Source organism: Styela clava, chromosome 2 (genome assembly GCF_964204865.1).
Source record: "Styela clava chromosome 2, kaStyClav1.hap1.2, whole genome shotgun sequence".
Classification (NCBI taxonomy): Eukaryota; Metazoa; Chordata; class Ascidiacea; order Stolidobranchia; family Styelidae; genus Styela; species Styela clava.
This window is the reverse complement of record NC_135251.1, coordinates 17,848,785-17,872,849: the sequence shown is the minus strand read 5'-3', so window position 1 is coordinate 17,872,849 and position 24,065 is coordinate 17,848,785. Positions and strand designations below refer to the sequence as shown.

General features: G+C 34.8%; 2 protein-coding genes across 4 annotated transcripts in view; one reads left to right on the top strand and one right to left on the bottom strand.

The window, feature by feature from the left end:
• Positions 1 to 14,231, top strand: part of LOC120335429 (uncharacterized) — a 73,110-nt gene extending 58,879 nt beyond the window's left edge. For both annotated transcript variants that reach the window (XM_078109643.1, XM_078109644.1), the window contains 32 exons: positions 168 to 323; positions 527 to 682; positions 1,134 to 1,289; positions 1,378 to 1,533; positions 1,651 to 1,821; positions 2,219 to 2,371; positions 2,466 to 2,621; positions 2,973 to 3,128; positions 3,239 to 3,400; positions 3,610 to 3,765; positions 4,143 to 4,454; positions 4,676 to 4,831; positions 5,004 to 5,159; positions 5,284 to 5,439; positions 5,546 to 5,701; positions 5,875 to 6,030; positions 6,483 to 6,641; positions 6,861 to 7,016; positions 7,115 to 7,270; positions 7,396 to 7,551; positions 7,981 to 8,136; positions 8,214 to 8,369; positions 8,633 to 8,944; positions 9,229 to 9,397; positions 9,816 to 10,010; positions 10,386 to 10,522; positions 10,798 to 11,014; positions 11,658 to 11,869; positions 12,191 to 12,352; positions 12,453 to 12,534; positions 12,634 to 12,768; positions 13,349 to 14,231. In XM_078109643.1, the coding sequence (XP_077965769.1) occupies positions 168 to 323; positions 527 to 682; positions 1,134 to 1,289; positions 1,378 to 1,533; positions 1,651 to 1,821; positions 2,219 to 2,371; positions 2,466 to 2,621; positions 2,973 to 3,128; positions 3,239 to 3,400; positions 3,610 to 3,765; positions 4,143 to 4,454; positions 4,676 to 4,831; positions 5,004 to 5,159; positions 5,284 to 5,439; positions 5,546 to 5,701; positions 5,875 to 6,030; positions 6,483 to 6,641; positions 6,861 to 7,016; positions 7,115 to 7,270; positions 7,396 to 7,551; positions 7,981 to 8,136; positions 8,214 to 8,369; positions 8,633 to 8,944; positions 9,229 to 9,397; positions 9,816 to 10,010; positions 10,386 to 10,522; positions 10,798 to 11,014; positions 11,658 to 11,869; positions 12,191 to 12,352; positions 12,453 to 12,534; positions 12,634 to 12,768; positions 13,349 to 13,578 (5,460 nt within the window). In that variant the 3' untranslated portion in view covers positions 13,579 to 14,231. The remainder of the gene's footprint in view (positions 1 to 167; positions 324 to 526; positions 683 to 1,133; positions 1,290 to 1,377; positions 1,534 to 1,650; positions 1,822 to 2,218; positions 2,372 to 2,465; positions 2,622 to 2,972; positions 3,129 to 3,238; positions 3,401 to 3,609; positions 3,766 to 4,142; positions 4,455 to 4,675; positions 4,832 to 5,003; positions 5,160 to 5,283; positions 5,440 to 5,545; positions 5,702 to 5,874; positions 6,031 to 6,482; positions 6,642 to 6,860; positions 7,017 to 7,114; positions 7,271 to 7,395; positions 7,552 to 7,980; positions 8,137 to 8,213; positions 8,370 to 8,632; positions 8,945 to 9,228; positions 9,398 to 9,815; positions 10,011 to 10,385; positions 10,523 to 10,797; positions 11,015 to 11,657; positions 11,870 to 12,190; positions 12,353 to 12,452; positions 12,535 to 12,633; positions 12,769 to 13,348) is intronic.
• Positions 14,232 to 15,359: 1,128 nt separating this feature from the next.
• On the bottom strand, positions 15,360 to 23,206 carry LOC120335971 (solute carrier family 23 member 1-like). Of its 2 annotated transcripts, XM_039403582.2 has the most exons (11): positions 22,459 to 23,206; positions 21,099 to 21,262; positions 20,109 to 20,382; positions 19,570 to 19,751; positions 18,854 to 18,986; positions 18,466 to 18,602; positions 17,915 to 18,082; positions 17,419 to 17,539; positions 17,013 to 17,185; positions 16,228 to 16,409; positions 15,360 to 15,658 (listed from the first exon to the last, which is right to left on the bottom strand). In XM_039403582.2, the coding sequence occupies exons 1-11, from the start codon at positions 22,666 to 22,668 to the stop codon at positions 15,510 to 15,512; spliced, it is 1,893 nt and encodes a 630-aa protein (XP_039259516.2). In that variant the 5' UTR covers positions 22,669 to 23,206; the 3' UTR covers positions 15,360 to 15,509. The 2 variants fall into 2 exon arrangements, with proteins under 2 accessions (XP_039259516.2, XP_039259517.2); XM_039403583.2 differs by lacking the exons at positions 21,099 to 21,262; positions 22,459 to 23,206 and adding an exon at positions 20,780 to 21,033.
• Between the last annotated feature and the right edge of the window lie 859 nt (positions 23,207 to 24,065).

The following is a 24,065-nucleotide window of genomic DNA, read 5'->3' as shown; positions in this document are numbered from 1 at the left end:
ATTGCAATACCATTGAGTAAATTACTGAAGAATTGATGTAACAAGCAGAAATATTTTAGAAGGAACAACAGAAAAAAAATTTGCAAACTGTAGTTACCGTAGCTAATGATCACAAATATGATCAATTTCGTGTTTTACAAGCTATTTTATATCATTTCGTTATATAGATCTGTCCTACATGGGCTGAATGGGGCGATTGGTCAATTTGCTCTGAATTTTGTAACGGTGGAAATCAAATTCGAAGACGAGTTTGTAACAATGGTGAAATAGGACAATTGGGCTGCGATGGACCTGACATACAAGAAAGATATTGCAATGGCAATGTAAGAACTTTGAATACAAAATGTTTTTCCAGATTTAGCGAATATCATTAACTTTAGATTACAGTCCATAATATTTTCTAAATACAATGTCACTTTGTAAGTATAGAAGAAAGGCAGTACCTTGAACATTTCTAAATTATTTGATATGATACCCCAATTTACAAGCCATTTTCAATTTGTATTTTGCCTAATTTTTTTTATAGCCTTGCGCGTATTGGTCAGAATTTGGATATTGGTCAGCTTGTTCAATATCATGCGGTGGAGGTGTAAGAACACAAAACAGAATCTGTATCAATGGAGTAGAAGGCGATCCTGGATGCGAGGGAGAACCTATTAATTTGGAAGGATGTAATCCTCAGGTAATAAAGAAATAAGATATTTTGAAACTGTTCATACCAGAAAGAAAGAAAATATTTGTCATCATTACCTTTAATAGATAAAAAAAATTATACATTGTTTATGTCTATTCTACCAAATTGTAACGAATTCTTGTTTTATTATAAAGTTTCTTTCATAAATTATTCATGAAAATTATGCTTAAATTTTTGTTATAAAAAGGGTCATATTTAGCTGTCACTAGTTCATATTCTATAGTATGAAACTGAATATTGATCTATATAAGAGAATATACTTTGAAAATTTTAATTATTGATGTTCATCTGTTACATCAGCTACATTCTTTCTCTGCGTCACAAATCAGGCGATTGGTGCCTCCTTTATCGATATGTCTATATTTATTTTGGGTTAACCATTGTGTGCATTGTTTTATTTAAAATTGATAAATATTAATACAATTATTTTTTTTTGCAGCTCTGTCCAGAATTCGAACAATGGGGAACATGGGGTGAATGTTCAGCACCATGTAATGGAGGAGTTCGATCAAGAACCCGTGGATGTGTCAATGGTAATATTGGCGATGAAGGTTGTGATGGCCGAACCGAAGACATGGAAGCTTGCAGTGTCCAGGTAGTTTAAATATTCATCTCTCAATAAAACAGGTTGGCTATCACTGAATTATAACTCATGATAATGTACTTTGAATAATTTTTGCTAGGAATGTCCAAGCTGGACTCGCTGGTCAACCTGGGGAACTTGTAGCGTCACTTGTGCTACCGGTACAAGAATGAGGACCAGAATATGTAACAATGGTGAACCAGGTGATCCAGGATGTCCGGGCCCCAATGCTGAAGAAGACGTTTGCGTTGAGAAGGTATGTATTTCTCAAAAAAAAAAATTAACTCAAACCATTCGATACGTTTATATATGAAGATGTTATAGTAAACAATATTGTGTGCAAAATTGTGAATATCTTTTCTCTCTTTTTTAGTTCTGCCCATTCTGGGGAGTATGGACCAAGTGGAGTTCGTGTAGCGTTTCTTGTTTCAATGGTTTTGATACAGGTCTTAGAATTAGATTCAGAGATTGTATCCATGGAAGACAAGGAGATATTGGTTGCGTTGGACCAGTTGAAGAACAAGAAGAATGCTCAGACTTAGAGGTTTGTTTGATTTTTTAAACATGATAGACAATTCAAGCATCACTCTTAGTTACTTTGACTCAATTGCAAACTGAGCGTGTATCATGGTCCAAATCATATCATATATTACTCATTATGCAATTGATTGAAGAAATAAAGAATACTATTAGTTGGTTGCTGTACATAAAGGCTATATTTAATAGCTTTATTTTATCCTTTATCGCAATGATTTGTCTACTCTCATGAAAGCATAATTCACCGCTTTCAAAATATGAATTCTGGTTTTTATTCAGAATAAATAATGTATAAAAATTGAGACTATTTGGGAATACTTAATTACAGAAACTCATTCTTTATCGAGCCATTAGCTATCAATTCTGCATTATTTACATCAAACATATGACTTTGTTTTAAACAGACCTGCCCAGATATTTCTGATTGGGGACCATGGGGACAATGCTCTAAGTCTTGTGGTGTTGGAAAACAATCACGATTCAGAGAATGTCTTAGACAACTCAGTGAAGATGTTTGTGAATACGCTGTCTTCAAAGAGAAAGCCTGCAATCTACAGGTACGTGAAAAAAAGTATATACTGAAATTTTTATTAGGATCATCTTATTCTTAATAATACCTAATTCAAATGATAAAACTCTACTTTTGTACAGTCCTGTCCTTACTGGAGTGAATGGGGTGGTTATGGTGCGTGCAGTGAACCATGTGATGGCGGAGCTCAAAAACGAATCCGAGTTTGTATCAATGGAGAAGTTGGCCAAGATGGATGTACTGGAGTATCAGAACAATCTATTGCCTGCAACCTTAATGTGAGTAACAAATTGAGTACTTTTGAAAATCCTTCATCTGTGGAATTGAATTTTGTAGTTAGCTTATTGTAGTCAGTTATCTTGGTGTAGCAAGTCACTCTCAGATTGAAACACCGTATGAATCATGGTAGGCTGTATTGAGTGAGTAGCTATGTCGAATTGGACATAGTTCAGAAACATATATAAAAAACTTGTAGCTGGTATATACATCAGTATATACATGTCTAGATCCTCGTTGGAGTTAGGGTGTGAGAAATTTTGTCAAAACAATCTATATGTACCTGCACTGTGCATGTATTGCCTTTTGATTTTCGAAATTTTGACTTGAAAATTTTATTTATCATATTTCAGTCTTGCCGTAACTGGGCTGCCTGGGGACCATGGGGCACATGCAGTGTGTCGTGTGATGTTGGAACTCACACACGAGCAAGAAGATGCCAAGGAGGTGAAGCTGGATCTCCAGGCTGTGAAGGATCAGCAACAGATTCTGGAATATGTGGCAGTGAGGTATGTAATTTGAGTTCGCTATAAATAGCAAATAAATAAATAAAAAATTAGCATTCTTTGATAAGCATTACTAACCTCAAAATTCACCTACCGGTAATTGCTTTTTTCAGGATAATGCCTGTCCATTCTGGGAACTTTGGTCATCGTGGAGTTCTTGCAGTGTTTCATGTGGTGGAGGAAGACAATCAAGATCAAGAAATTGTGTCAATGGATATAGAGGTGTTCCAGGATGTGAGGGACCAGATAGTCAAACACTAGCCTGCAATCAAGAGGTTGGTGAAATTGGAATCTAGTTTTGTTTGGAGTATCTGCTATTGAAACATTTTTTTGATTGCCGGTAACTCTCCGTCGACCTGCCCAACTTATTAGGATTACTGTATAATAAGAAATTTTTGAAATGCTAATTTTTCATGAGTAAATTAGGATGAAGTGTGCTTTCTTTGAGATATAGATCATTTTATGAGTTTTTTTTTTTTAATAGGTGTGCGGGTCATGGGCATCATGGCTGGAATGGGAAACTTGCACTGTTAGCTGTGGAGGAGGAGTTCAAGTTAGAGACAGAATATGTATTGGAGGTGTACCTGGCGACAGAGGATGTACTGGCCCACAACAAGAAACAGAGCGTTGCAATGGCAATGTAAGTAGAATTATTAGTTTTTTTGTCTTCTAGCTGGGGCTGTATAAGCAGAACTTCCAGAAACGTTTGACTGTGACTCTAGTCGAGGTGATAACCCTGATATGACAAAATTTTAATACTGCAATAAATCGCAAAACTTAAATGCTGCACTGTCATCCTTCACAGAATGTAAATTATTTTATCACTGAAATCAATGTAATAATTCGAAATATTATGCAATATACAAAAAGTAGTTGCAGTTATTCTGATCTTGAAGTTTTATTCAAACATACTTGCACTCATTTTATGGAATGCTAAATCATAGTCTAAATGCATGCAAAAAACAAATACTAGATTGACATATTTGATCCAAAACGTATACACATTTTTGAATTTAGGTTTGTGAATCATGGGAAGTCTGGGGTCCTTGGAGTGAATGTAGTGACTCATGCGGCGGCGGTGAATACACCAGAAGCAGGGTATGTGTAAATGGCAAACCTGGCGATCCTGGATGCCCTGGTGACGATGAGCAATTCGATGTTTGTAATTTGGAACCATGTGGAACATGGGGATCTTGGCTCGAATGGGCCGTTTGCACAGTAAGTTGTGGAGGTGGAACCAGAACTCGAGGAAGAATATGTGTTGGTGGATTACCAGGTCAGGGGGGATGCATTGGTGGACCGCAAGAAATAGGACCGTGTAACGGAAATGTAAGTAGACTGGATTAATCTGAAATTGGAAATTGATTTACTGTATGTTTATAAATGAATTGAATTTTATACGAGGCAGCTATAATTGAAATGGATGTGACAAAAATGCAATTAAAATCGAGTCAATCAAACAGATGTGACAAACAATTATGGCGGATTAAATAAATGTAAATATTTTCGACCTCCAACTAATTAGTTTTGAACAATTATTTTTGTTTTAGGTTTGTGAGAGATGGTCACTCTGGTCTCAATGGTCTTCATGTGACTTATCATGCGGATCTGGTCTTCAAACTAGAAACAGAGAATGTATTGGTGGCAGTGTAGGAGATCCAGGATGCCCAGGAGAAGCATTTGATAATATTATATGCAACGCTCAGGTACACAATTATCACATCTCAGCAAATGCTAAACTATATATAAATGCACTGAAAAAATACGATGAATTTAAAATGAGGGCAATAATTCGAGTTGATAACAAATTGTAAACCTGTATATAACTAAGCTTACATTCCATAGGAATTACATTATAAATATTTATCATCAATATAGCCTTGTCCGAGATGGGGAGCCTGGATGACATGGAGCTCATGTACGGTAACTTGCGGCCTTGGTACAAGAATAAGAGACAGACTATGTGTTGGTGGTGAACCAGGTATGCTCGGATGTGAAGGAGAACTAGTAGAAGAAGCACCATGCAATGGAGAGGTGAATATGTTTTTCTTGACTCATTACAAAACATAAAACTGTGATTTGTTCTAACGGAGTGATATTTAACTGAAGATTTATTTTGTGCATTTAATCAATATTCTGTTGTTATTTATTGCTGCAGAACTGTGAAAGTTGGGCCAATTGGGGGCCATGGTCTGAGTGTGATGCGTCATGTGGTGGAGGAATACATGAACGTGTCCGTGAATGTGTCAATGGAGAACCTGGCGATCCTGGTTGCCAAGGAGACACTTTTGAAACCAATATTTGTAGCACACAGGTGAGTTTTGACTTTGCAAACAGATATTTTATTAACATTGAGAAAAAATATTTTGTATCAATATGATTTTTGTATTTGAATGTAAATTTAATTTTAAAATTATTAGGAATGTGGAACATGGGCATCATGGCTTGAATGGGGAACATGTACTGTGACTTGTGGTGGAGGAATAGCTACAAGAAACAGAATATGTATTGGTGGAGTACCAGGTGACTTTGGTTGTCAAGGTCCTCTAGAAGAATCACAGGATTGTAATGGAGATGTGAGTATTTTCACATTTTACAAAACTTTTCGCCATGGAACATGACTAACGATAAACTCAAACATTGGATATTGTTCTATTTCCTGATATAAAAATATTCAAACCTGCATTCTGCATAATTACATGTCACCATTTATTTTTTCATATTAATTTGTACATTTTTATCTCTTCAGGCATGTGAATTCTGGGCCATATGGGGACCATGGGGTGAATGTGATAGAACTTGTGGAGGAGGATCATCACTCAGATTCCGAGAATGTATCAACGGCAAAGTGGGAGATGTCGGTTGTCAAGGAGATGTGTCACAATTACGACCATGCAATTCACTGGTACGTCATTTTAAAATATATCATCACAAAATGCATAATATATTTTGATTGGAAAAAATTTTTTTGATTAACTACTCTACATCGAACAATACACTTAAAAATCTAACATGAATACATGAGTAGTCTACCAAGCTTGCCAAAACTAGCATAGTCCACCCCATTTAATGTACTTCAGGTCTGAGGTAATGGACACAGGCTTGAAACCAAGATAATGTTATAATTAACATTAATTTATGTTATTGAGATCAGATTTTGGCCAGGATTTGAAAAAACTTAATATATTTCATTTTACCAAGCATTCATTCCTGTAATTCTGTTCACTGGGCTTCACAAAAGATTGTGACCTTTTTATTTCATTTATTGAATTCTGATACAAATTGACACCTTGTATAAATGCATATAAACGAAACTTTGTTTCAATACAACGTAATAAAACTTGCATTAATCCTTAGATATGTCCTGAATGGGCTTCCTGGCTTGAATGGGGTAATTGTGATGTCACTTGTGGATCTGGAATACAATCAAGAAATCGAGTCTGTATCGGTGGTGTACCTGGAGACATTGGATGTGACCTTGGAGGTGATGATGAAATAAGAGATTGCAGTGGAAATGTAAGTTCTATACAATATTGTATATAGCATGAAAGGGTGAAATCTAAATTAATAAATTTCCTTCAATCAACGAAATCCAGGGTACACTACTGTTTGTAACAGCATTGTTTTATTCATTTCGCCAACTATATCAATGCTACTATAAAATTATTAACGATTATTATTAAAACTTTTTAGGGAGTTACTAAATCTTTGTAATGATACATTCTCATTTTAAAGGATTGCGATTTCTGGGCAATTTGGGGACCATGGTCAGTCTGCGACCAACCATGTGGTACTGGACTCACAACAAGAACTCGAGAATGTATCAACGGTATACCAGGAGAAGGCGAATGTCAGGGATCTCCAAGTGATTTCAATGTTTGCAATTCACTTGTAAGTAGATTTTTATCAGTTTCAATGAAATGCCAAAATATGATTTAACCTATATTGAATCATTCATAATTATGTTAATTTTTTTCAATAAAATGCAGCCGTGTGCTGAATGGGCTACATGGTTAGAATGGGAAACTTGTACAGTATCGTGTGGACGTGGTACTAGAACAAGAAACAGGATTTGTATTGGTGGAGAACCAGGAACACAAGGATGTGTGGGACCTCCAGTTGATACAGAAGATTGCAATGCCCAGGTAAATTTGTTATTTTCATTACTGTCTCATTAAATTCGCTTTCAAAACAACTGTTCAAAATTAAATCTGTCAGATATACATACTGAAAAAAAAACATCTTAACTAAATATATAACTTGGTTTCAGGATTGTGAATTCTGGGCAATCTGGGGATCATGGGGTGAATGTGATACAACTTGTGGAGGAGGAATAAGACTTCGTTTCCGTGAATGTATCAATGGTAATGCTGGCGATGACGGATGTGTTGGTGAAGTTTTCAAACAAGAAGTTTGCTCTACAAATGTAAGAACTCATTACGCTAGACAATACAACATTTTTTATGTTGCTCGAAGTTAGACCTGGCTAAGTTTTTGGGTGAAGGTTTCAAAAAATAATAATTTATTCAGGTTGTAGTATTTCCTCATTAAGATATTTATGCCTTCTTATGTCAGAAAATAATCACAGTTGTATTAAAGCGTAATAAATCTTTAAATAAAATGGTTTTCTGTTGCTTTTCTCATAGATGATTTACTTCTTTCACTCACTTCTCCCTTTCTTCTTAGTGAGTAAGAGGGATCTTTTTTTATTTCAAATTTTCATAGAAAAAACATTAGTTACATTACATGTAAGATGTGATGATGTTCATGCATATTAACATTCATGCGTGAATAACACACCCTGAATATAAGCTTAATACACGAGTTTACACTATATTCACTTTGTTATTTTTAGCCATGTCCAGTTTATGGTAATTGGCTTGAATGGGAGAGATGTACTGTATCATGTGGTGGAGGCACCAGATTAAGAAGACGTATTTGTATTGGCGGACAACCAGGAGATATTGGATGTGAAGGCAGAGAAACAATGGACGAGCCTTGCAATGAAAATGTAAGCTCACTTTTTGCAAGTTATGAGAAATATCAACATGAGTTTACTTTACTCTATATGTAATATTTACCTTTCAGCTGTGTGCATTCTGGCAATTGTGGGGCAGTTGGTCATCGTGTGATGTCACATGTGGACGAGGACTTCAAATTCGAACTCGAGGCTGTTTCGGTGGTGAACTTGGTGATCCTGGATGCCAGGGTGCTTCAGAAGAATTCCAAGAATGCTCCAGAGGGGTAGGATTTTGACCAATCACTCTCTTATAAAAAAAATTAGCAGTCTCAGCTATCTATTTGTCCTGAGGATAACGTTGGATGAATTAGACAATTTCAACAAGTATTTTATATATGCATATGTTACACCATTGTCTACTTTTAGCTATTTAATTTGTATATTACTATTCAAGTTAGGTCTACTTTAAAAACGTTTTCCTCAGAGTATTTAGCACTCGCAATTGTTTGTTATACATATTATTGAGTGAACTATAATATTTTTGTAGCAATGCTCATCGTGGGAGGCATGGGTCAGTTGGACACCCTGTAGCGTTACATGTGGTACTGGTATTTCTAAACGAGCTAGAGCATGCCAAGACGGCGTTCCTGGAAGCGGTGGATGCATTGGTGATTGGCAACAAGACAGAGACTGCAACACTGATCTCTGTGCAACATGGTCAGAATGGACTGAATTTTCACCATGTGACAGATCATGTGGAGATGGTTTCAGACAACGAGGTAGACAATGCTTGTTTGGAAGTGTTGGAGATCCGGGATGTATTGGCGACCCAGTACAACCAGAAGAATGTAATGAAGGGGTAAGGATATTAGTCTTACAGCAAATTCATCACATATATCAAACATATGTGTTAAATTTTTTTAATTATTGTTCACCACATATTTGGTATCATGTCAGTCATATATGAAATTGCCAAATTTGTTTTGTCATTTGTGATTGAATAAACAAATTTTTTTTTTCTTCAGAGGCAGAGCAATACTTTACAGTAAATAATATGTATCATTTAATAAATAAAAATGTGATGAGAATATTAACCTATGCAGAAATTTATTTATTTATGTATTGATGTTGAATTTTTAACAGGCGTGTCCTGAATACACCCAATGGACAATTATATCAGAATGTTCGGCTACATGCAATGGTGGTGTGCAACAACGTTTCAGACAATGTTTGTTCTCCGTTGATCAAACTGCTTGTAACAGTCTTGGACCTGCAGAAGACGCTCAAGTGTGCGCGACCAATCCATGCCCATGTGAGTATTTACGTACTATTTGCCACATATTTACTGAACTAGAATTACATACTATCAAACGATAAAAAAATCTATTTACTGCACTTTATAACAGTATAACTTTTAATAACGGTAACAGGTAAATTATATCTTTTGCTCATTTTAATTTTCTTTATAGAATGTAGGTAAATACGGTGCATGTTTATCTGAGATATTTCCAAATTGTATCAAAAAGAGTTAAATTTTTGCGCACCACAATTTTCGTATATCACTACAATGAGGTAAATTCTTATATTTTCTCCTGGCGTATCAGTGAATACTTGAATACAGACTTCATCTCGCACAATTAATTTTTTGATTACAATTGTAACAAGCCCTATACTTGAAATGGAATGTTATGCCACTCTTTGAACCAATGTCATATTTGTCTATTTTACAGCTTGTGAGTTGGAGGTTCATACAACTCCAATTGAAAACGGTCAGGTTGTTTGCACAGAACAATCCCATATTGGTTCTGTTTGTAACTTTCAATGTGACCCAACTCATCAACTTGTCGGATTGAGTACTATATTCTGTGGACCCACTCAGCTCGGAACAGTTGGCGTTTGGAATGCAAACACACCCATCTGTAGAGGTTAGTTTATGTTGTAGATTTTTATTCATTTATCAGCTATCTTTTCGTTGCTTAATCGTGCTCTAGTCAACCTACTGCGGCCCGGTCTGTCCAATAAATATATTTCACAATTCGTATAAGGAATTGTGACTAAGCACCAAATTTGCAACATCAAAACAAAGCACAGACACACATGACGAAATAAAGAGTTTCCATGATTAAAAAAATGAAATTTGTGTTACGGTAAATACTAGTTATCATAGCATTTAACTTAATTTTAATATTCTAAGTGGGATTTTTTCATGATACTGGGGCATATTATTGGTTTAAATAGTTTTTTTCTAAATAAATTAAGTTAAAACACATATCAATAGAAAAATATTCTTATTTTTACAGAGCGTTGTAATGACGAAGCCGATATTGTATTTGTGATCGACAGTTCTTCTAGTATCAAAACTGCTAACTTCGAAATCATACGTCGTTTCGTTCGTGACGTGGTACAGAGCTTCGAAGTTGGTCCTACCAAAGCCTTGGTATGTGTAATAATAATTTGGATAGCGTAAAATTTTTTGTTTTAATCTTTTGGAAAGTAGAAATGATAAGAAAGCTAGCATATGCCGACCATAGCCTCTCGTCGGATTATCAATTACTGTATTAAACCCCACAGCTATGTTGAGGAGTCTGCAAGAAAAGTCAAATTAGCGCTGCTCTAGTTTATACTGAGATTTAAGATGTTCATAAACGAATGTATCTAACTAAAATTCTTGATTTTCGTTGTTTTTTGACTTCTTATTTTGAAAATTTCCAGTTCGGTGCACTTCGCTACAATGAAGAAGTTGATAAGCAGTTTGACTTGAAAGACTATAAAACTAAACGTGACGTTTTGGATGCAGTGACACGTATTCCATACCTGGGTAAAGGAACCAAGACTGGAAAGGCTATTAACTACACAAGAGAGAACATGTTCACTGCTGCAGCTGGACATCGTCCTGGTGTACCCAAGATTGCTGTTGTCGTTACTGACGGTAAATATCATGTTAGCAGTATTTTTGTTCGAAAACTTTATGTTAAATAAAAAAAAATGGTTATACGTAATTTAATTATATGTACTAGGTTCATTTACATAATAAACTACATGTAATTTACTTGAGTGACCTTCTAGTCACATTGGTGGCTAGATTTGTTGTTTGCGCATAAAGTTTTCTTGCAAGAGTCAACAACCGACGTGATATATGATGAAAGGATGAACATTTTAGTTTGTCAATAAATAGATTTATATTAATAGTCAGAAAAAAAAAATTGCCGTCAAGAATAAATGAATCGTAGCGTTCTCTTGATACCTCAATTCCCTCGCTTTGGAAGTTACCAAACTTTACATCGCTGAATGAATTGAGTGCAAAGCAAAATATCATTACATTCACGAAAAACTAATTGGCTCATTTTATATTATCTTCTTATCTTTGACATGTTCACATGCAGCATTGGTTTGTTGGGTTTGCATATTTGGAAATCTCTTTCTTACTTGACTGAAATCAAGCTGCATTTGCTTTATTCCCAAATGGAACAATTTAATGTAAAATGCTCATTGTTACTGTATATGGTATGATAAAAATAAATTGGGTTTTTTCCGTAGATGTACTAATATATTATTTTATTCTTCACATTCAGGTATCGCTTTCGATGATGTTCAAATCCCATCACAGTTACTGAAGGGTGAAAACGCAATCGTAATAGCTGTTGGTATCGGAAACATCAGAATTGTTCAGATCTACGAAATTGCTAGTGACCCAGACAGATTATTTGCCACCACCGTCAGTGATTTCGATGCTCTCGACAAAGTTGTGAAAGTCATTTCCGACCAGATTAAATTCTGTACTCAGGTAAGATGACGAATTAGAGACTGTTATGCAACAAAATTCCTACCTTAGTCCTAGCATTTACTTCTCAATTAGAATCCCAGTATGTTCAGGCCGTAAATGACCCATGTATTATTATATAAATGAATGTCAGTCGTTTTTTCCAAATATGTCAACTTTTTCATTGAAAGTACTATCTGCATATGAAGCTTTAATTGGGCCTGTTTTCGTTTTGTTCCATGATGATAACGAATTATTGGAGACCACATATAAGAAAGGGGTTTCATTGTTTATAATAATAACTCAAAGTGGAGCTATTGTAAAAATAATACCCTTTGTTTTTAGGAACCTGTCATTGAGATTGCTCCATGTCCACCTCAAGCGATTATGGATCTTGTTCTCATCCTGGACAGTTCTAGTTCCATTGGTAATGACAACTTCGGTCTGATTCGTCAATTCATTAAAAATTTCATTGGAACATTCAACATCGGACGTGATGCTGCACGAGTAAGTTTAGTTTCCTCATTTGGTCCAAATATTTTTTTACTCGATTTGTTGTTGTTGTTTGATAAATACTAGTTTAACTGATTTTTTTACTTTCTTTTAGTTCGGTCTCATACGATACAATAACCAAGCAAGAACTGAATTTAATTTGGGAGATCACAATAATCTGAGAGCGCTGAATAGAGGTATGTATTTCACAAAAATATGTTTTTCATACTTTACATATTTCTATTTTTTTAAATTTCATTTTTCTAAATAATCAAATATTGTCATAAATTTTTCAGCTGTCGACGCAATTAGATACAATGGCGCCGGTACAAGAACAGGAAACGCAATTCAGTTTGCTATCGATAACGCATTTACCGCAGACGCAGGTCGAAGAAATGACGTACCCCTGTTAGTCGTCTTGTTTACCGACGGTAAGATTGTTGAAATTTTAATACTTTGATTTTGTTGCCAAGCGGAGCTATTTGTCGAGCTTTATTCGTAATACTTTTTGTTGCATTTTTCGTTTTTGAAACTGTTGATTGAAGTTACAAGTATGCTTCTTTTTTGGTCGCAACGGCAATTAATCTTGATAATCCCTCATATTTAATATCAATGTAAGATAAATATGTGCAATTGAGATTAAATTCTTGTCTTCACATCGATTAGACGATTACACTCTCTTTCTCCAACATCCCTGTTTCTGTATTCGGAACCAGTATTTTTTAATTGAATAATCCCATTCTCGATGAGGTAGCTTTCCAAATGAGGGGGGTGGGAGACATCTTGTCGGCCTCTATTACCTCCTGGATATGAAAAATTTTATCCTGACCACGATGTTTTTTAAGAACAAGTCTTTCTTATTTGGTAAAGCCTGTTCAATTCATTACAATTTGGATGAGGTGTGCATACCCCGAGATCACAGATCTATTATGTTAGCACAAATCTCCAACCACTTTTTAGATTACGAATTAATTTGAGAACCTTCCTGACAACCTTTCTATTTTACTGTAGGTCGTTCATCCGACGACGTTATTCGACCAGCAAGAGCACTTAAAGAAATAGCGAAAACTGTCATTTCCATCGGAGTCGGAGCTACCGACAGAAGACAGCTCAGAGCCATTGCATCACAGCCAGTTGCAAGTAATACTTTCGAACTTGATGACTTCCAGGCTTTAGACGGAGTTATTAACCAGATTGCAACAACTGTATGCTTTGGTACTCAAGAAGAAACGCTTTTTTAAAGATGAAAGTTTATAAAGCAAAGGAAATATTTGCATGAAGATACAATATTTTATAATAAACTACTGAAAATTATGAAAATTTTGATACATTTTTGCAAAATCACTTACGGTGTAATATATCATATGGTTGTACTGAGAACACACCATCTAGTAAATAAACTTGTATTTGTAGTCATGTACCTTACATTTTTCTGAAAATCTCCGATTATTTATATGCGATATAATCCTGACCATCGATATGTGTATCTAAAGACATGCAGATCTTCCAAAATTTATTATCAGAACAAAACAATTTTCATCTTATTTCAGTTAATGATCGCACAACTAAATGCCTTATTCAAGGTATTTACTAAATTACCGAACAATACCTCTTCTTATGACCAAAATAATCGTCTTTCGTTCAAAAAATGTCCTTGTATATATGCTTGATGAATTCAATGCTAAAACCCTTTTGGGATATTATCGCTTCTAGCATGCCGAAATAAATTATTATCGGCTTCGTTTAAAATGCAATTTATTTCGGCATGCTTTAATTCCTAAACGTAACTCTATAAAATAGTCTTTTACACATTGTATTTAAGGTGAAAATTCACTTCTGTGCCAAAATCTTTTTCAGAAGTTGTAAAAGAATAAATGCACCAAATTGGTAGTAATTTTGTCTCTGTTATGCTGTGAAGTCTGAAGGATTCAGATAAGTAGCTAATTTCGGAGAGAAATGATTTAGGATGGTAAACGCGATGAGTGTTTCTGAAGCGCACCAAGCAGATTCAAGTTCAACTTTTGATAGCGATATAGCGCAAAGTCAGTTAATTGTCAAGGAATTTCTTTAATTGAGATTTGAGATCTCCTACTTGGACGTAAAGACACGAGCGAAGTTACGGGTGATCACTGAAGAACCACGAGCAGGGCGGATTTAACATAGAGCAGAGCAGGCTTAGAGGCCTCGGCATACAATTCTGAACTATTATTCATTTTAAATCGTTTTTAATTAGGTTAATAATTCTTGTCCCATATATCAACCGTTTGAAAGTATTAAATAACTGCATAGGGTCCAATAAATAAATTTCTATAAATTTGAAAAGCCTTTCTTCTTTACCTTTAACAACAAAATATTCCGATTTAAATTAATTGGACAGTTTTTACCGTAATAAAATCTTTCATTTTTAAAAAATATAGCTATATTATTTAAGCAACAACGAATCTAAACCTTATTATATTTAGGATCTTTTTTTTATCGCAGAACCAGTTTATATTAAAAAATGGGATGATAATTCAAATTATCAATAATGTTTTATTCATCAGTGTCTGGGCCATGCATGCACCCACACTGTTTTACTACCAAAATGCCGTTGGTAATAAGGCGCAACCGTGAAGGTTACTGTGATGCAACATACTACTCATAACTCGCTTGCCGGACCTCCAGAAGTATGCGCACCAAGATGGCGCACAACCTGAACATAGTATGCGTGTACCGATTAGGATTCAGGTTGTAGGACATCTTGGTGCACACACTTCTAGAGCAGTAGCCAGTGTGGGTTTCCATACAAAGCGATGGTTATCAATGGAATCTTGCAATAGAATTGCAGAATGGATTTGTGATTTTTAGTTCTAGTTTGTGACAAACATCGAAGTATGTTACTCAAAGTCAGATTATTATTTTCTATTTCATAAATGTAAGTATTTTGTTGCCGGTTCGCGAGGGGAGGTGATAGGTCAGTAACCACTTTGATAAATCTTTTGTTATCACTTGTCCACCGTCACTAAATGAAGTCTGCAATAAATACATTCAAATATTTCAATAGTTTTATTAGTTACATTATATGAGTTGGCTGAGTAATTAATATTTCTGATAATAAGAATTTTAAATATTTTGTGTTAGTCTGCAGCAAGACTTCCGAATCACTTTAAATAATTTGTTGCTGAACAGTTTTCTATGATCTTCTAAAGTTAGGACAGATAGGAATCCATTTCGTCCATCTATAATCAGTATTGAACGGTAATTGATAAGCTTTCGCTTGATTTCCTGATTTGTCACTGGATTTTGTGTAGAATGTTTCCAGACCTCGTTCTTTCCTTGTCCCTGAATCATTTCAAATAAATAAAAAATTTAAATTCATAACTCCTAACCGAAATGCTAGCCGCGCTGGTTTGTTAAACGCAGTAATTTTTGATTGAAATATCGTGAACCACTCCATTGTCGGGATTTTTGTTAATGCATTGTGTGACCCCATAAGCGAGTCAGAGGTACACGCGTGCGAAAAAGTATATTTCAAAATCATGCTTCGAAACATGTCGGGAAAACGTAAAATGTCTGTTTGATTTGTTTTTTCAATCTTATCAACACATTGACCCCGTTCTTTCGTAATCGTAACTAATCAATCAATCTCTTATTCTATAACTTGAATACGCGATTGGTTGTCAAACAGAAATAAATACTAATAGACATTCTTAGCTTATTAGGTCGAACGTTGCCGTGTCCGAAGATAAATATTCAAACACCGGATAAAAATGCTTTGCAACATAGTACTCATATCATAAGCGTTCCCGAATTCTGAATTGCTATCTAAATTGCTGTCTTTTGTCTGCAAGTGTGTTTCAATATACTTGATTCAATAAAGTGCTATTTAAAAATGACTATTTTCTCATTACCTGGAGCAATGTTATCCAAACAAAAGCCAGTCAAGCCTCCAATGAACATAGGACTTCTCATTAACACTCTCACAACATTTGTCAATTCCTCTACTCCTAGATCTACTCTGTCCTCATGTTTTGATATATACATTGGCAAGGCGATACCGGTCAACATACTTAGTCCAAAGATGAACAGATTTCTAAACAAAATATTTTTATTCATCCAGAAATGGTGATGGTGTATCTCTAGGGGAGGTTTGTCAATGAATATAATACTATTGATTTCAAAATGCATACAATGTTAGCTGATTTCAACCTCACATATCTCAACCGTTTTGGCATACTGAGATGTTATTAAAGTATTTTATTCTCTGGCATGATCAATGGGAACTTGTTCTGCCAGTGACACACATTAGTTACCCGCACTCATCCAAAAGATGATGGGTTTTGACAAGTTTGCTACTGGATGGATGTTCAATAAATGATTTAAATCCAAATCCAAGAACATAACATATAAATACGCTGAGTATGGTAATGTGTTGAAAAAAAAATATATAATGCTAGATGCTAGAAAAGATTTATTTTAATCCTGTGCATTGCTTTTCCTGCGAAAGTTGTTATAGTAGATGACAATACTAGATGCCCAGAATTCAAGATTTTAAATATTTCTCATCGGAGTCTCTTGTTTGTAGTATATTATATATATACTTTTGATCATTTTGCTACATCGACTGCTATGGTATTTATTCAACCTATTTTCAGCGTGTAGCATACATCGCTCATATTTAGAAAACTATTCTTACCTAGTTTTCTTCATGTCAGTGTGCTTCAAAGTAGATATTCCGATTGAAAATAACATTCCAATTGTTGAACTAAGTGCACCACCAAGCACAACTTTTGGAATAGATGCGAATATACTGATCAATTTTGAAAATATCCCTATTATAATCATATACAGTCCAGTGAACTGAAACACCTAAATTTGAAACATTGAGAACGTGGTAATACTCATGCACATGCAAGTGAGCCGGTGATCGTAATTAACATAATATGCGAACATAAAACATCAAGCAACGCAGTCAAATATGCAATACATAATACTAGTAGGTGTAAGTGATGTTATACCTTTAACTGAATTATTGTTTTAAAATATCTTCATATTGCAGCTTCATATAACTGACAATAAACAGAAAATTAATGCTAACTTACTCTTCTACTTGCAACTTTTGATACGCCTAGTATAACAATAGTGTGACTCCAAGATGTTACTGCATTCCCGGTGCCAAGCAATCCGGCCAAAAGGACGCCGACCCCTTCCATCATAACACCTCTAGTAAATGATGTACGAAAGTGTATATATATATGCATTCGAAAAATGAGAATAAAGCCAAAAATACGTGTCTATTGTATTCTAATTTAAATAAAAGTTTATCGAATTTATAAACATTTCTATTAGTTTTATAATCAAAGCAATGCTGATAAATGTGATACAGTACAGATACAATTCTATAAATATATGGTTTCTATAATCGTAGTCTATATAGATGAGAAACGGCGTGATGTAAGACAACTTGACTTGTGCATTGTATACAAGAATTTTCCCCGATGTATAGTTCGATTAACATAACCGTTGTATAAATAGAAAACGTAAAATAAAATATTTTCAATGTTACATATAGATACGTATTTGAAGGATTGATGTTACCGATTAATAGCATGTTTTGGTGGAGACGACTCTTCACAAACTCCCGCTGTAGCATTATAATCTCCAATTGATTCTAATATTCCTGGCAACACTGCTGCCATCATTCCCAGTGTTGTACTCGCAGTGAAAGTTGGCATTCCGAATTGAAAAGGGTATGGAAAACGAAACCTGAAAAATATTTCAACATTTACTAATGAGCTACTAAATCATATGGCACAAGAAGCCCAATTCATACAAGTCGGTGAAAAAAAAGCATGTATATTTTTTATAATGTTTTATAATTTTGGTCTCAGGATATTCAAGATTTTTTTAAGTGAAAATAATTATTACATTTATTTTTTGTTTCCTGCGCGTGTTTCTTCATGTGAGCAATTAAAGTTGTTTAAAAATGAGTCAACAAAATTGAATACCTTGGCACCTAATTCATCAGTAACAAATGTGAAGATAATTCAAACATTCCAAAATGATAGTTATTTTTAAAAAGTCTGTTTTATGACGGCAATTCGAATTTGTCACCATAATTACGCTAGTGAAGTTCAGTCGACACTAACCAAGGACTTTTAGAAGTTGCATCTGAATTGATATCTGTGCGAGCATAATAAGATGGATCCTTTGGGTCATCCGAGAATCCACCTGCTGTAGTGATAACGTAGCATACAAACCATCCGATGAACACAGCAAATAAAACCTTGAATAATAAAGTATTTGAAATGGAGTTATAAAAAAAATAATACATATTTGTCAATAACAGAAGATCTATGCATTTTTATCAAGCTTTAATAAGTAAGGTTTGTTGTGCTCTTTGTGTTTGAGTTCAATGAGAGAATCCCGTATTCATATGTAAACAATAGTGTGTGTGTGAGTCGTATAGATAGTCTTGTGCAGAATCAAAATATTTGTAAGGTGTCCAAAATAATGTGAGAATTAAATATTTCTTACCGGAAACATTGAAAATAAAGGGAACTTAGAATTAGAAGAAACAGATATATTTCTTCCATTACGTCTGCAAGTATACACTGGTATCGAAACATTTACCATACACACAGCACAGATGAAAAAGATGCCGACGATTCTGAAATGAAAATACATTTATAGTTTGTTTGAAATCTTACATTATTTCTTTAGTTAGCAGATAGAATAATTTTTTTGTTAAAGATAATATCAATTACTTGGGAACGTTTAGCACAAAACACATCGAATACTAAATCTTAAAAGATCAATTCTATATCAATAAAGATAAAAGTGATTCACAACAGCTATACCAACAGAAAGAAAATACCAAGAATAATAATAACATGATAATTTTGATATCATTATATACATGAACCGAACAAAGCTTTATTATTTCTTGTAACGCTTAACCGTTGCCACTCAAATATATGGCCAGAGCAATGTCAGCAAAATTCCAGGCAAATGCTGGCAGAATTATTAATTTCATATTATGTGTGCCCGTGAATAGTAAAAAGAAACAGCAAAATTTTGATGAAATGTAGAGGCTGGTAGGACTAGAAAATTTGAAAAAAAATGAAAGTTATAGACTTCTAGCGACTTCTTTACGGAAAATGTGAAATTGGCTGACTAATTAGTTTGCGAATAAAAACAGGCGAACAATAGCACCCACGCACTCTAACGAATAACTCGTTACACAAACTTACAAGACGGTGATACCCCACTGAGCGCTTGCCAGATCCTGTGCTAAACCGAATATTCCATATGCAATCAGAGCTAAAATTGGGGCAACCGTTAGTGGTCCAATATAGTAAGTCAGAAATCCCATAGCACCAGTGAATCCCAAAGTCAACTGCAAAATCGAACCGCAGATCACTCCGCCTTGAATCTGTTAATTAAAAAAAACATTCGTAAATCGATATCAGATATTGTCGGTCCTAGTGAACAAATTTATTCAAGAGTAATACGACCCGTTTAATTCATATCGGTACATTTAACTTCATTTAACTCTTATACTTTTGCAATAAAACATAGTTTGTAAAAAATCAAATCAGAATATATGGTTAGAACTCGCTTGGGTTTCAAAATGCATTTTGTATATAATTTCCATAGCTTCAAATCATAAAATAATGTATCCACGTAATTTTATCGAATCACGTCAGGTAGTCCATTAACTGTTACTTAGTTAGTTACTAGCCTATCTATTATTAACATATATACGTTTGTTAAGCTAAACAGTTATTACCTCATGTAATCGGCTGACCCATAGTTCGTTACTAGTCCTTATTATTCCATCATTATCTCTGTAATAATTTGACTCCACATCGACGTTGATAGTTTTATTCAGCAAATTGTCGTAAATTATTTTGCTCGAATTTTCATCCAGCGAAACTGAGTAATCTTCATACGTCGAGTTAGGATTCAAATCCATCGGAGCCGGACATTTCAATCTGTCGGTTCCCATGACGCTTATAGCAGAAACCAAAAACGATGCAGTTGTTCCTTGTATTATTGGCAATCTACAGTAAACAAATGTGAACACATTTGTCATCGCGGTTTTTCTCTGTAGTACTCTCTTCGTAATCAATTCTGAACTGCTCTCATTGACACAAGAAATCCCGCCATGAATTATCGTTTTAAAAAGTTAGAGAAACAAGGCGGTTTGAGCCAACGATCTCCGCTCATACTTGAGGCCCGCACTTCAGACATACGTTCCGATACAAGAGAAAATTGCAATCTATTGCGGCAGCGTACTGCAATCACCGCCTTGCGAGAGTAGTATACTGTGACTAATAATTAAAACGTGTTCACAAAAATTCCAGAAGCTCCCCCATTTTATGGGTTAAACACGGCCTGTTCGAAAGAGTATTTTCTTCCGCGGATGGAACCGTTCTTGAAATTTTATTTTCGACTTACTTTATGAAAAATTGGCGACAAATTGTGTGGACGTTGAAAATTTCCCAGCAATCGGCGCGTTTTTTCGCTGCTGCCATGGAAACGAAACGCCAATTCGGACATTCGGGGGAACGCACATAACTAGAGTGAGGGAATAACCCACGTGAGAAATTTCATCAATACCGGTCGGGCCGTTTAGACGCTACAGCTAGACAGGACAGGCAGATACACGGACAGACAGAACAACTGAGAATAAGGGTATCTGAAAGTGGAGATCCAATAAATCATTATTACGTGCAGATGATTCGTTTATCTAGTATGTGAATGAGTTTATTGTTACCTCACTCCAAAAGTAGTTTGAAGGAACGTTGAGAGACCAGCGACAAAAAATACGGTCCCGATCATAGCTGTTTTATATTCAGTCACTGATGGAGAATCATCAGCACACAACACCGATAATATGATCAGCGGGAATGTTATAATCATGATACACAACATCAGTTGCTAAAAAATTAAACAAATCGATTATTATCCAATTCTTCGTTAGTTATTTTTCGAAAAAACATGAAATAAAAATTAAATACCCATCAGCGGTTCCACTAAAAACTTGTAGGTTCATCATTAGGATTTTCCTTACCCAATTCAGTCGTGATTGTGTGGATACAAGGTTTATTTGGCCATGAATGAAAATCACAGTAATTTTGACAATAAGATTATACTAGATAATGTGAAGTATTCTCTTGACATGCGTATAAATTTCCTAAAATGCCAACCAAGAGGATACATGTTTTGGCTAAAAAATCTCAAATCTAGATTGGTTTGCGAGTAATAAAAATCAGAAAACATTTTGGAGATTTGGAGTGAGTTTCAATAGATCAGTAAATAAAATACCGATGTCGGTATTGCAATACAATTGTTAGAAAGATAAACGTAATTCAAATGATACCCCGAATTGTTAATGGTCATGTTCCTTGGATGTGACTAAGATAAATGATTTCGTTTCACCTGCACTGACGAATTACGTTTAAAATCACCATAGGACCAATCACAAGAGCAATGCATAAATATATGGACACGAAAACTTAAACGCCGCAGTACGGGTGTGCAATCTGTCATAGTACACTGGTACCGGCCGCCACGATGTCATAAAAGTGTGTTTCCAGAATTAATAATTATACAGCGGATTTCAGATGAAATATCATATTCCACAGAAAATTTAATAAAATTATAGCCTTCTGGCAAAAAAAAAAAAATCTTCAACCACTGAAAATTGGTCCACTGGTAATGAGAAAGGCACTTTTTTTAATAACAACAAGAAGAACAAGAGAGCTGTGCTCAAATATATGGATACGTCACAAGGTGTCGCTATTTTTTATTCTGACACATAAAAAACGAATCTCTTGTCCACAGCTAAGTCCACAGTAATTTTTGAAATAAGTAAAAGTAATAGCCTTCTGGCAAAAAAATCAATCTGTAACAACTGAAAATTTCAAAGCAATTGGTCCAGTATTCAAAGAGAAAAGCGATTTCATCATGACGAAAGGGAAGAATATTACTAACAGGAACAACAACATAATATTGGAACGATCGTTATGTACACTGACGTGTCCAAAAATACGAAGAAGAACAACATCAACATAATAGCAAAACGACCCATAGTCCATACTGAGACTTGTCTGTTTATGTAAATTTTCATATACCTGAAATCCGAAGGCCATGCTGATGTACAATGGTGGACTCTCATCCACTCGATAAATAAGATTAGTAGCCGGTTTTGCTTTTTCAACTTGCATTGGCGTCTCTTGTTGTAGTGAAATGTCAACAACAGATTCTACGCCATTGTCAGTCAAATATTGAACTACTGTTTCATCTTCGTAGGCACCACCTGAATTCTCTTCTTTACCATTCATATTACGTATTATATGTATATATATCAATATTGTGTCTTCTTGAGAAAGTTTCAAACATAACTTTATGACTAATTTTCAAAAGTTAAACTTTGAACTATTTTATACTTGCTCACGATCAGGTTTTTATAAAATGAAGTTTTCATTGTTTTCATTGTCCATGCACTACTGATTTTATGATGATAGAAATATTACCGGTCAATTAACTTTTTACATTCACAGTTAAGGAAATATCACTATTTGATGCTTTCCATTTACAAAGGATTCATATATATAAATATAAATATATATATATGCATCGAATCCGAGAAATTTCCGAGAACATGGCTACATCTTACGAAAAGAATACAACTTCAAAAGATTCAGCTTTTCAAAATCTCCTTTGTAACTGAATCAGTCTTCGTTGTTGTAGGTTTATCTAAAAACTACGGGATATATTTTCATAATTGTAGAGTATTTACTTGCAGCTTTGCTAGAACAAGTCTATCTACATTTCACAATCTCACTACCCTTTCAAATAAACTTTATATAGGTGATAATATTTCGACAATACTCGTTCCAACTTACAGACATGTATTTCACAATGAGTGAGTATAAGATATGCAGTATATAAGATGAACAAACTCTTTTACTGAACCGAAGAGGATGCACGATGTTTTCGTTTATCTCTGCAAATCCCTCACGCAATGCGTGTCTTAGGTTTCTGAACACGTCGAATTTATCAATACTATCACTCGGTACGGCACTGAAACATTCTGAGACGATTTATATACAATTCTCATAAAGCTCGAGAGGATCATTTGCATTATTATAGGGAGGTTTTCGTCGTCAAAACGTGTCATAATATGTTTTAATATGTTTAGATTATGTCGGTATTTGTCTCTGAAGCAGACATATTGGGCATGCGCATGAGCTTCCATCGGACAAAAAAAGTATTTCACCCAGTACAATATTCTTCGCCACTGAACAATTTTCTGCAACAGTTTCACACATTTTAGTCTAGATTCGTTTTCACTTGTAAAGTGTTTTAACAGTTTAGCTAGGGTTACCATAATTTTTTGACTTCAAAGCGGGACGCCTCCAAAGACACGACCCCTTAGCTATGATCCTGTAACTTTATAGTTTCCGATTCTACTACATAGGCCTACATTTAAAGCCATCCCGGCTGTCTTTATTTACCATATTGTCATCGATAGTTCATGCGCATATTATCTGTCTAAATATTGGGTTCAATTTGAAAAATAGAAAAGAATATACGATAACGATACAAATGATCCGAATTTAGATATTTTTGTACAGCAAAAGAAATAAAGAATAATGAAATAGTCTGCCGTTTTCAACCATTGAGAATTTACTTATTCGCCCAAGCATGCTTTTCTGTAGATAGCACCTTCAAAAAG